The sequence below is a fragment of the Esox lucius genome, chromosome 21 (genome assembly GCF_011004845.1).
Source record: "Esox lucius isolate fEsoLuc1 chromosome 21, fEsoLuc1.pri, whole genome shotgun sequence".
Lineage (NCBI taxonomy): Eukaryota > Metazoa > Chordata > Actinopteri > Esociformes > Esocidae > Esox > Esox lucius.
Genome location: NC_047589.1, coordinates 4,233,308 through 4,246,440, shown reverse-complemented (window position 1 = coordinate 4,246,440; position 13,133 = coordinate 4,233,308). Strand labels below are relative to the sequence as shown.

Genomic DNA, 13,133 nt, shown 5'->3' with positions numbered 1-13,133 from the left:
AAAAGGTGCAGTGGTCTCATTATTTTTTCCAGAGCTGTATGTAATTGTCTCTTGAAAAAACAAATGTTTTAACCTATTACTTTGTTCATATAGCTAGGGCATCTGCAACATCTTTTTCAGTGCATAATCTGGAAGAATCCAGAACACTATGTTTTTTTTAATAGAAAATAGATTCTATAGATGATAGATGATTAAAGGTACCTATATTTAGCAATAGCAATCACAGAATTGATTTTAGTGTAGCATTCCAAAATATCTAAAGTGAAGGTTTTGAGGGCCATGTTTGCATTGTATGATTTTGTTTTCTAATTGTTCTGACCTTAAGAATAGCAGTAACCCTAATGACACATTAGGGTTACTGGCACTGATGTTAGCAGCCCCGCTGCACCTCTCCAGTTGGAGGGGTTGGGTTTAAAGCAAAACATTTTTGTTGTACCTTGTGTGAAATTGATAATTAAAAATACATTTAGTCCCCTGTTCTAGCATATCAACATGTTTGGGAAGATGAGCTTTGACCTTAATGAATATAATCTGAAAGTTATTAATTCTAGAATATTTTTATGGGATCATTTTACTCTTTTGTCCTTAATCCTGATTATAGCCTGTTATCAGACATATTGAATCGTGTTTGGTACCAGGTTAGAGTGAAAAGTGTGAATGACAGTAAGTGTATGATACTGTCTTTGACGTAATGCTCTAGTAGAGTATGATACATTACCACCTGCAATATGTTACTAGATGTGTATGCGTGATATGTTTGAATTATTTTTGTGGTAATAAAAGCTGTTACCAAAATATCTGCTTCTTTCCCATTTGTTCAGAACATGATCTGGGTCCTTAAGCCGCTATATGTCTAAAGCTAAATCTCACTACAATGAATTAAATGTTATTTTCATGATAATGTTATTCACAAACATATTATTGCAATTATTTAAAGACAAGACTACATGCCTCTCTGCTTGTAACTTTTTTTAGAACTAATTCTTAAAGCCTAACATAAAATTACCTCCAGAGTTATTGGCACACTTGGTGAAGATGAGCAAAATGGATATTAAAATATTTAAGATTACACTCCAAATATGAAAAATCAAATATTTTATTGAGATGCAATTGATCAGTTTGAGGAGAATATTTGTTTCTTGCGTAAGAATTTGTTTTATTTATTTCAAAAGTTAGATTTCTCATGTTTTGAGAGTCATGTTATTTTGATAAAAAGGAATCTTCCTCCATAATATTTTTACCAAGGGAGCCTCCATTGACTTTACAGTGCCAATGGCGTTTAAATTGTGCAAGAGGGCAAATATAGCTGGGGCCGTGTCTATGGAAAACCATCCACTTGCTGATTGTCAACATGTCTGTCCAGGCTTGTACCCAAGCAGCCCAACCACCCCCCCCCCCCCCCCCCCCCCCCCCCATCTTCCAGACAAGACAATAACTCCCTTTCATTTACCACACTGAACTGCAATAGACATCCAAAGACCTGTGCATCTATCTACTATAACATTCAGCAAACTCATGGTTATTATTGTGGATCAGCAAATTAGACATTGGGAAACATCAGAGAAAAAGAAGTTGCACTATGGCACAAATGTATGCTTTAATAATCAAAGCAAGTCAGAATTCTTGCCATTTCTTCAGTATAAAAGCCTAACCCATGGATACATTTTTGTTCAGTAGCCCTCAGGTGACAGAGGACTTGCATACATAAAACCTTGACATTCCACAATTCACCTTTTACCTGGGGAAAAATACAAACTGGGTGGGTCTGCCCTCCCAAACTATATAAATCCTCTTTATCCATCCATCGCTCACTTTCGCAGCACTAGCTTTAAAACCCACGACTCTTCTACCATCTGAAGACCATGCCAATGACTCACTCTATCGGGTCCAACCGGCTGTCAGGGGCAGGCAGTTACAGTGGGGGCTCAGGCTTTACTGGTGTGGGCTATGGCATGGGGCTGGGTGCAGGGCTGGGGTTAGATGGAGGCATGGGGATGGGGGGTGGAGCAGGACTAGGCTTTGGGGGTGGTGGAGGCTACAGGTCTGGGATTGGTATGGGTGCTGGTGGTACTGCTGCTTTCTCTATGGGCCGTACTATGGCAGCAGGGGGGCTGGGAGCCAGTGCAGCACTTGCTGCGGAAGGATCTTCTGCTTTTCTGGGGCTCATGCCGGCTCCAGTCCTCACGCGGGCCGCAGAGAAGCGCACGCTCTCCGGGCTCAACAAGCGTTTCTCAGGCTACATGGCTGAGGTGAGGCAGCTGCAGCAGGAGAATGCGGCCCTTGAGGCCAACCTCGCCCAGCTCACTGGGGGTGTGGGTATGACCACGGAGTCCACTGGAGCCACCACCACCACGGCTGACTACGAGAACCAGGCGGTGGAGTACAGAGATAAACTGGATAGTCTCACCATTGACACGGTGAAACTGGAAATCGAGCTGGACAGCATCCGGGGAACCGCCCATGAGATGAAAGCCAGGTAAGACTCACAGGTCTCACTGAATCTTTTTGAAAGGCAGAATTTGTCTGTCCAAAATGTCACCTTATTCCCTGGAATGTGCACTGATTTTGATCAGGGCCCAAATGGGGCTCTTTAATAATGTGCTTTTCCACTCACTTCAGCATGGGACAGTTTTAAGGGTACTTTCCAACACATTTTGCCCTGTTATATCATAACTTTGTGAGAATGGTTAACACTGGGGGAACACTGGTGGTCAGTGTATGCCTGGATGGTCAGATTTACTACCTATTAAAAATGCAAGTTAGCTAATAGATTGACTGACAGATAGACTGATTAATGTTCGTGCTCTCAATAGTAAGCTGAGAACCCTGAACAGAGCCCCAATTAAACAATTTTTAATACCTTGAACGATTGTTTGCTCTTAGCATGCTAACCTTTTAACTATACTGTTATCTTAACGATTTAGCTATATACATTTTAAGAAGATAATTTTGAATGCTTGTCATTATTGTCACCTTTTGTCACACAGGTATGATTTTGAGCAAGGTGTAAATTATCAGCTGGAAGCAGATATTGCCACCATGAAAAGGGTACAGCAAAATTTAGGCTTTGTAATAGCATATTTAATTTAATAGAAGTTAAATTAGACAACAGTACATGAAACAAACACAACTTGTCTACTCTGTAGGACATTGACATGGCCCACAATCTCAAAATTGAATTAGATGCCAACCACTCGAGCCTTAAAGATGAGCTGGATTTCTTCACCCAAACTCAGCATGAGGTAATTCATCAAAAACACAGACCATTAGTGTAAGAGTGAATGGGAATGCTTGTCTGTTCATTTCTATACCTGTGGAATTATTTTGAGAAATCAAACTTAAAAAATACACTGACATTTGCTCTTCTATAATATGTTATGCTATTTTATTTTGTTAAACTACAACCCTGTTTCAAAAAAAGTTGGGATGCTGCCTACATTTTTAAACAGAATACAGAATCCCTACATTTAATTGAAAATATTACAACAACATCAAATGTTGATTTTAGAAAAATACATGCCTGTTTTGAATTTGAGGCCAGCAACACATTTAAAAAAGTACTGTGATGAATCACCTGTTCTTTTAACAACACTCTGTATGCGTTTGGGACCTGAGGAGACCAACTGCTGTAGTTTTGAAAAAACCCTGTCTTGATGACAGCATATATTGCTCCAAAACCTGTATATATTGTTCAGCGTTATTGGTGCCTTTACAGATGTGCAAGTTGCCCATGCCATGTAAACTAATGCTCCCCCCTACCAGCACACAGGTTTTTGAACTGTGTGCTGATTACAAGCTGGATGGTCCCTCTCCTCTTTAGTCTAGAGGATGCAGCGTCCATGATTTCCAAAAATATTTTCAAAAATGTATTTGTCAAACCATAGGACAGTTTTCCACTTCACTTCAGTCCATCTGAATTGAGCTCGGGGCCAGAGATGGCGACGGCTGTTCTGGATATTGTGTTCATATGTTTTATTCTTTGCATGGTAGAGTTTTAACTTAAATTTGTTGTTGCAGCGACGTACTGTACTCACAGACGATAGTTTTCGAAAGTATTCCTGAGTTCCACTACAGAATCGTGTCTGTTTTTAATGCGGTGCCGTCTGAGGGCCTGAAGATCACGGTTTTCAGCCTTGTCCCTTGCATACAAAGATTTCTCCTGATTCTCTGAATCTTTTAATTATATTATGTATCATTGGTGATGAGATCCCCAAATTCTTTGCAATTTTAAGTTGAGAAATGTTATTCTTAAATTGTTGCACTATTTGCCCACGCAGTCTTTCACAGAGTGGTGAACCCCTCCCCATCCTCACTCCTGACAGACCCATCCTCTCTGGAATGATCTTGTTATACCCAATCATATTACTGACCAATTTAGTTTCAGTTTTTAGAGCATTACACAACTTGTCCAGGCTTATGTTGCCTAGTGTCCCAGCTTTTTGGAAACAAGATTGTGTAGAGAAATATCTGACATCACCCCCAATTTTAAAGTGTTGTTAGGCAAATTGTATTCAGTTGTGTTTACTTATATATATATTTATTTCTTTACAGGAGCTGTTCAGAATTCAGTCCCAACTGGGGACCTCATCAACCGACACATCAGTGTCTATGATTGAGTTGGACACTTGCAAGTCTTTTGACATTGCAACAGCCCTCAACAAGATAAGAACAGAGTATGATCAGTCAGTACAGGAGCATAAACTGAAGGCAGACACTTACTACAAAAGCAAGGTACAGTTTATTCAAACCGTGCTGCCCTAAAAGTCATGGTGTGCCCTATGGCCACCGTGGCCTTTGTGCCCCTGATGCTGTCAAAATCTCCTGGTCAGCAGTTTGTTCCTAAGTTTGTCTGTAGTTCGCAAATGAGAACAACCACAAGAACGGACTACATGCGGGTAAGCAAGCTAGCTAGTTATTGATAGATACCTATTAAGTGCTTACCTGAATCAAACCTCTGTTTTGGAAGGTGCATTCATGAGCAACTGGGAGAGTTCCGACCTCCAACGCTTTTTGAAAGGTCAGAGAAGTAACGTTAGGTTTGACATCACTCGCGTTTGTGGTGAAAGACTAAACAAGAAACCAGGCAAGCCTAGTTAAGCCTGCCCGCAAAAGAAAATGTTGCTCCCTCAATATTCAAACCTAGGTCACCCACATGAAAGGCATTAACCACTGCACCACAGAGCTGTACATATGCTGGGCGTCGGTATTGCCTCTTGTCTCTATCCTGAACCAATCTTCTTTTGCCACTGGCCGTTTTAATAGTTAATTGGCCTTTCGAGAAGGACGTTGATACAGCTAAACTGACTAACGTTTCTTACCAAGTTTACCAAGTTTTTATTCCATGCCAGAAACAGTCGCAATATAACCATATACAGTGTCAGTTATCCCTCTGGTAAGCTAGCCTTAATGTAACTTAACTGTCAATAGATGTAATTTCAAGAATTAAAACATGACCATTAAGCATTTTATGTGGGAAAACAATATCAGTTATAATAATCAGTTATAATAAGTTATTATTCAGTATGATATTAAAAAGTTAATATGTATCTTTTTATGTAATGTATGTTTTTTTCTTATTAACAATTCAAGTTGTTTATTTGTAAGCTCCAAATACCCTTATTTCACTCAATGGCCTTTGTGGCCTTTCATGTGGCCTTTGTGCCCTAAACATGTTTGTGACACCAAAGGCCCCTAAAATGACAAAGTTCCAAGCCTGGTTACAGGACACACCTGGGAGAAGTCAAGTTCTAGCATGACTTCTCCCAGTCTGACAATTTAATGTAGAAACTAAATGTCTGACCCTTCCTAATGAACCAGTTCAGTCATGGGATCCCAACTCCAACCAGGTCATCAAAAGGGATCAGCCAATTATTTATGTCCTGTAGGCCAAATGCCCATAAAGTCTAGCAGCCAACTATCATTCTCTTCCTGTTTACAATGAAACTTAACCAAGCTGCAGAGCAGTCTGCTCCCGGTTAACCCCCAGTCAGTGTTTTCTCGGGTGCTGCAGACAGGTCAAACCTTTTTCACATTTTTATTTTGCTAGATAGTTTGACTGTGAACATATTCTTCTTAACAGCACCAATCTGAGGATAAATGAAGGTTAATTGCCTTTCTCAGGGACAGACCCCCTCTTCCCCCTTTTTGTTCAGGGATTCAAACTAGCAACTTGTCGGTTAATAATCAGAACATCTAACTGCTAAGCTACCTGGCACCCTAATCATCAGGATTTACGAGTGTCACAGTAGCTTACCGTATTTTCCGCTCTGCTCTGCTCTGTCTGCAGATGGAGGAGGTCCAGACAGCCACTGCTAGCACTTCGGAGGCCCTCACAAACAGCAAGGCAGAGATCTCTGCCTCCAAGAAAGAACTGCAGGGCCTCAATCTAGAACTACAGAGTCTGGCCAACACAGTGAGTCTGGACTAACACTACTTCTGTATAGACATGTTTTATCATATGAATAGGGACACCAAACTGTGGATAAACCAGATTATTGATGCTAAGGTTAGGTTAAAGAACATGCATATTAAATAGAAGGATAAAAAACTGTATGTGTGTGTGCGTGTATGTTATAGTTTTGCAGATAAAATTAGGACCAGCAGTCCTAATAAAACTTGAAAATATGTACACACAAATGTTTTAATGGACCCCACAAAGTGAATTTCCATTTTAGGGTTAAAATTTTGGGTCAAACTTACAATTGGGGCTAGTTTTAGCATTGGGGTTACTTTAAGGTTTAGGCATTAGACAGGTTTATGATTAGGGTTACACATAACGTGTAGGTTAGATTCTGCATGAATGTTAGGTTATTGAGATTATGGTTAAGATAAGGGTTGGGTAAGGATTAAGATTAAGGTTTATTGGTTTTATGGTCACCACAAGGATAGAAGTAACAAGTGTGTGAGTTACATTTACCATAGGAGAAAAGTGTATTCAATAGAAAGAAAGTTCTAGTCAGATATATCTTTGTGATTAACTGACAGTTCCAGTATGTGTGCGTGTGATTATCAGAGTGAATGAAATCACTGCTAAAATACAGGAAGAGATTGTTTGTGTCTCACAGTGCCAAACTCCCCTGGCACTCTCACATGCTCACAGCAACTTAACAGACAGTAGGCAAACTCTTTGTCAATACACATCATATCGGTTTACACATTGGTTAGCGCTTCCTGCCTTCCAGTTTGAAGACAGTTGGCTGACAGAGTTTGTCAAGGAACCAAGGTTTTTTTTCTTGTTTTTTTTCTGCTGTAAGGTCATTTTCATTAAGTCCTGTTCATAGGAAATTGGGTTGCATTCCATGGCACTGAAAGATACACTGTACTCGTAGATAACAAGGGGACATTGGTTACAGTGGGTTAATGAGTCTGGTCACTGCATAATGAGTTTTGCCATTCATCCTCCCCACTCCTTCCTCTTTGTAGAATCTGACCTTGGAGCGAGGTATGGCTGTGGCCCATGCCCACTCTGATGGGGAAGTAGGGGAGTACCAGACCCAGATCAGAACCTTGGAGGCAGCCATCGAGGAGGCCAAGGTGGACCTGCACAAGCAAATCCTTAGCTTCCAGGAGCTGCTGGACGTCAAGCTTGCCCTGGATGTTGAGATCACTACCTACCGGACACTGCTGGATGGGGAGGACCTCAGGTTAGAGTGCAGACTTAGGATCAGTTCAGCCTTTTAGATAATAATAACAAAAGTTACATGGACTGAAGGGAACTGATCCTGGACTGGGGACCATATTCATTAATCATCTGAGAGTAAGTGTGCTGATCTGGGATCTGTTTTGCCATAAGATCCTAATGAAAACGATGACATCATTTAAGGGACGAGCTGAATACAGGTTCGGAATTCAAGATTCAATTTTAGCCAGTCGACATTACTCAATGGGTACTCAATTCATCCAGATTATTCACAGTGAAGCAATAACAAGTTGGTTGTCAGCTGTCATTCCAGCTTCCCCGTCCAGTTCCATGGTCCTTCCTCTCTCTCCATGTTGCTCATGTGGCCCCGCCTGCTGAAATCAAGGGCCTATCAAAATCCTGTTAGAATTCCCATCTTGCAAGGATGCAGCTAACTCCAAGGCAGAGACTTTACTGCACAATAATTTTTCTACTTATCATTTAGGGTATCTGCAGGGAGCCTCCCTTTCCCAGGGACCTCCTACACTAACACAGGTGAGAAAACAGCATGGAGACCACTGGTATCTACAGTCTAAACAGAAATCTTGACTTAAAGGGAAACCTGGGGCCAGTAAACAGTCTAGTCACGAAAACCTCAACAAATAGTTTTCTCTGGAAATCCCCAATATCTACACATAGCTGCGTCATTCTTATATTGACGAGCACTACTTTCTCATATCCAATTTATTTATAAAGCCCTTTTTACATTAGCAGTTGTCACACAGTGCTTTTACAAAACACCACAATGAGCAAACAACAGTGTTGAATTTCAGTGGCTAAGAAAAAAAACCTAAGAAGGCCGAACTGCTAACTAAGATTAGAAAAACTTATGACTGACAATGATGACGCAAATTTGCTGATTCTCCATACAGTAACAGAGGAAGTGATAGATCTAAAGACCAAAGAAGATATCCTGTTTGTAAACTAAACAACTACGCTATACTGCACCCGAAATGCTGCTAAACTCCCCTGCCTACAAAAAAAAAAAAAGGTATACTGGAACTGTAAACCTGCAAACATGTATCAACCGTTAATCTGTGTATGTTACTTCCCCATTTTTTAAACCTATGCCGGCTGTGAACAGGCAGCTTGTTTGGTATTCTGTCCCTGTATGTTCTCTTCTGTTAGCAGCATCGTCACACTGAGTCATTCAGAGTGTCTAGAGTTGTTTAGTGAATATGGATGATTCTGCTGAGACTACACTGCCCAAAAAAACTAAGGGAACCCTTTATCGGGTCTCGATGAACGAAATATATTAAAGATCAAAATCTTTACATAGTGTCAATTGTTGAGAACAAAGTGACGTAACAACGTCCAAGGGAAACCAAAATCACCAACCGATTGAGAGCTGGATTAAACTCACACTGAAAATCAAAGTAAACAGTTGAAATCCCAGCCTGTTCCAACTCAGTAGTGTGTATGGCCCCCACGTGCCTGTATGCACTCCCAGCAATGTCTGGGCATGCTCCTGATGAGATGGTGGATGGTGACCTGGGGGATCTCATCCCACACCTGGATCAGGGCATCAGTGAGCTCCTGAACAGTCTGTGGCTCTACTTGGCAGTGTCAGATGCACCAATACATAATGTCCTACAGGTTCTCATCTGGATTCAGGTCTGGGGAACGTGATGGCCAGTCGGTGGCATCAATGCCTTTTGTCATCCAGGAACTGCCTACACACTCTGGCCTCATGAGGCCAAGCATTGTCCTGCACCAGGAGGAACCCAGGGCCCACTGCATCAGCATAAGGTCTGACGATGGGTCTGAGGATTTCATCCCGGTACCTAACAGCAGTCAGGGTATCGTTGGCTAGTACATGCAAGTCAGTTCAGTTCAAGTTTAGTTCAGTTCAAAGTTTATTCATCAAATGAATCAAATAACATAGTATCATTCTGAACAATGAAATTCTACACATCTAAATTGTAAGAATTTAAGAAATATATAAAGCAGAAATATAGCAATAATTTTCGTAAAAATATAAACTAGCAGCAATTTTAAAGAGTGTAGAATGGGGAATATGAACATGGGTGGAAGTATTCAATACTTCTATGGGTATGCAAATTGAAAGGGGTCCAAGGTGTCAGGAAGGGTGGTGCAGTTCTGACCAGCCACTCAAATCACTTCATGATGCTGGAGGTCAGTGCTACTGGGTGGAAGTCATTCAGGTAGGTGATGGAAGGTTTCTTTGGTAGAATGATGATGGTGGTCTATTTGAAGCAGGAGGGGACTGCAGACAGAGACGAGGAGAGGTTGAATATAGAGGTGAAAACCTCCGCTAGCTGGTCGGCGTGAAACATTGCTGTTTCTCCCTTTATTGTCTGTGATGTGTTGCAGTCCACACCACATGTATCTCGGGTCAGAGCTGTGGTTGGTAGACTCTAACTTATCCCAGTAGCCTCTTTTGGTTGTCTTCCGTTGGTGATATCTGGACCTCCTCAGAGCCTCCAGGTCCCCGGAACTTTAGGCAGAGGATCGTGCTCTATGCATGGCACGGACATTACCATTCACCTACGGCTAGGGGAGGGGGGTGAATGGTAATGTGCCTCTCCAGTGCAGCTGTTGTCATTTTCTTTCTCACCAAAGCAGTTGACATTGATTCACAATCGCTTATGCTTCCTAACTGGTTGGATTGATATCCCTGAAGTTTAATTGACTTGATGTTATACTATGGTGATTACGAGCTCCTTTTTTTGAGCAGTGTACAACAGGGGTCGGGTTCATCTGTTGTCTCTCTGAGAACACTGAATGAATCTCTGAGAACACTTAATCCGTCCCGAGCGCTCAGTTTATCCGAGTTCTGTCTTGTCAGCAGGGATTCTCCCAGAGTCACCATCAGCCACAACACTGTTACAAACGCAGCCCTCATTACTGACTCATCGATCATTTTGCCTTGATTGTTGTGGGAAATCACTGTAATTTTTTCTCTACAGAGGCATGGTCTGAGTTGACTTCTGATGCAGAGTCAGAGCCCTAAAGGTCAGTGATCCTACCTCAACGGCCCAGGAGCATAGTGACCCTACATGACCTTTGATCAATAAACTCTGTTTCATCACATAGGATTTCCGTGTCATTATTATTATGTTGTGATGAATGGCAAGGTGTCCGTCAGAATGTCTATGGTATAATATTATGAATATTATTATTGTATGTTTGGACAATATGTCTACTCTCCAGGACGCTGTTGTTGTCGTCTTAATTTGGGTGGACAGGCTTATAGTAATCAATCAAATGTATTTATAAAGCCCTTTTTATATCAGCAGTTGTCACAAAGTGCTTTTACAAAACACCCAGCCTTAAACCCCAAGGAGCAAACCACAGTGGTGTTGAATTTCAGTGGCTAGGAAAAACTCCCTAAGAAAGCCGAAATTTAGGAAGAAACCTAGAGAGGACCCAGACTCAGAGGGGTCACCAGTCCTCTTCTGGCTGTGCCGGATGAACATATTAAGAGTACAAATTATAATAATTAATAAATGCACGTGGGCTGAGTCCAGATTTAGTCCAGGTCAGAAGCATGACCAGATGGACAAGGACAGGGACAACATGGGGGAGGGGGAGGTGTCAGCACAGTGGCAGCTGAAATCGTCAGGTATCGTCTTGATCTGCAACACAACCAGGAGGACTTTGGGCAGGGAAAGCAACGGGTCTTTCAAGCCAGGTACTCCTCAGGTGTGGGCCAAGATCTCATGTCCTCTTAAGTTTTAAAACGGCAGGAGACAGGGAAAATTTAGAAAAAGCCTTCCCCGAATGGCATTGGAGGGAAATTCTAGGTACAATTAGGTTACGTGTAGGTATGTGTCACGCCCTCCGCATCCACCTCCTCATTGTCCGGGCCGGGCTTTCTCTCTTTCCTGTCTGTCTGTGTATATGGGGCTTTCCCCCACTGCCCCTCAAATCTCCACACCTGCTATTCATTCCCTCATCAGCCTACCTATATATACCCTGGTTTCCACCTGCTATTCATTCCCTCATCAGCCTGCCTATATATACCCTGGTTTCCACCTGCTATTCATTCCCTCATCAGCCTGCCTATATATACCCTGGTTTCCACCTGCTATTCATTCCCTCATCAGCCTGCCTATATATACCCTGGTTTCCACCTGCTATTCATTGCCTCATCAGCCTGCCTTTAGATGCCCTGGTTTCCATCCATCCGATGCTAGAGAATTATTCACTACTAGATAGTAACGTTCCCAGCCGCTTCAGTTTAGTTGTTCCTTCCTACTGTTTATTCCCTGTTATAAACCCTGTTTATTCACCGTTACCAAGATCCACCTTACCCAGCCTCCAAACACCTTCACCTGCTCTGCCTACCCGCAGTCCTGTCTGCCTCGCCCGACCTACCAACCTATCTACCTGCCTGCCCAGCCCCAACCCCTCCATCCTGGCCTCAGTCCTTCCATCCCAGCCACCATTAAAACACCCTTTTCATTTCCCTGATTGTGTCTGGTGTTGTGCGCTTGTGCCCACTCGCGGTTCAGAACCAAATCTGTGAACTGCTAGGTTGAGCTTATCCACCAATCAGATTCTATTCTGAATAGTCACTATCCGCCACATCGGCGCTTGCATTGTGTGCAGCCCATTAAGGATCAGATTATTGTATCTCAAATAGATCCTTTAGATTCAATATATAATAAATGTTTTAACCTTTATTTATTTCCCCACGCATTCTAACATTTATCTGGCCAACTTAACCTGTGCATGTCCAATGTGACCCAACACAGCGTTCGCTTTGAATATACAAACTCACTGTATTGCTTTGCAATTTTTCCACACTAATCATTTAAATGGGGACTGTGTAGAATCCTGCCTCAAACGTTTGCAAGATTTAATTTCTACAATAACACAACTTCTATTTACATGTCAAACCTATAGATTTTTTTTTATTGGGCTCTCCGAACAATTTTGTAGCAAAAAGTATTTGAAACATTAACTTAACATTAACTGCAGATGTCTTCTGGTAATTAATGCTTGTATTTATGCTAGCCATAGAGTAAAATCGTATATATGGCCCATTTAACTAACACCACCGCTACCGCTAAAGCCATATTATAAGCCTGGGAGAAAATAACTGACTGAATTCATAAGTGAAGTGACAGTATATCATTATCAAATAGGCCTACACACATACAGTTAGGTCTGGAATTATTTGGACACTGACAACCTTTTCATAATTTTGGCTCACAATAGATATGAAATGAAACAACCGAGATGCAATTGAAGTGCAGATGTTCAGCTTTAATTCAAGGGGTTGAACATCGTATGAAATGTTTAAGAATTGCAACCATTTTCATACACAGTCCCCTTATTTCAGGGGCTCAAATGTAACACAATCATAAATAAAATTTTCATTTTTAATACTTTGTCGAGAATCCTTTGCAAGCAATGTCTGCTTGAGGTCTGGAACGCATGGACATCACCAAATGTTTGGTTTCCTCCTTTGTGATTCCTTGTGAGG

At 41.6% G+C, this 13,133-nt stretch overlaps 1 protein-coding gene across 1 annotated transcript; it reads left to right on the top strand.

Annotated features, from left to right (window-relative positions):
• Positions 1–1,834: 1,834 nt before the first annotated feature.
• Positions 1,835–10,697, top strand: LOC105027599 (thread biopolymer filament subunit gamma). The gene is made up of 8 exons (XM_010899757.2): positions 1,835–2,476; positions 2,988–3,048; positions 3,147–3,242; positions 4,552–4,731; positions 6,287–6,412; positions 7,423–7,643; positions 8,124–8,173; positions 10,609–10,697. The coding sequence occupies exons 1-8, from the start codon at positions 1,863–1,865 to the stop codon at positions 10,650–10,652; spliced, it is 1,392 nt and encodes a 463-aa protein (XP_010898059.2). The 5' UTR covers positions 1,835–1,862; the 3' UTR covers positions 10,653–10,697.
• The last annotated feature ends 2,436 nt before the right edge of the window (positions 10,698–13,133 follow it).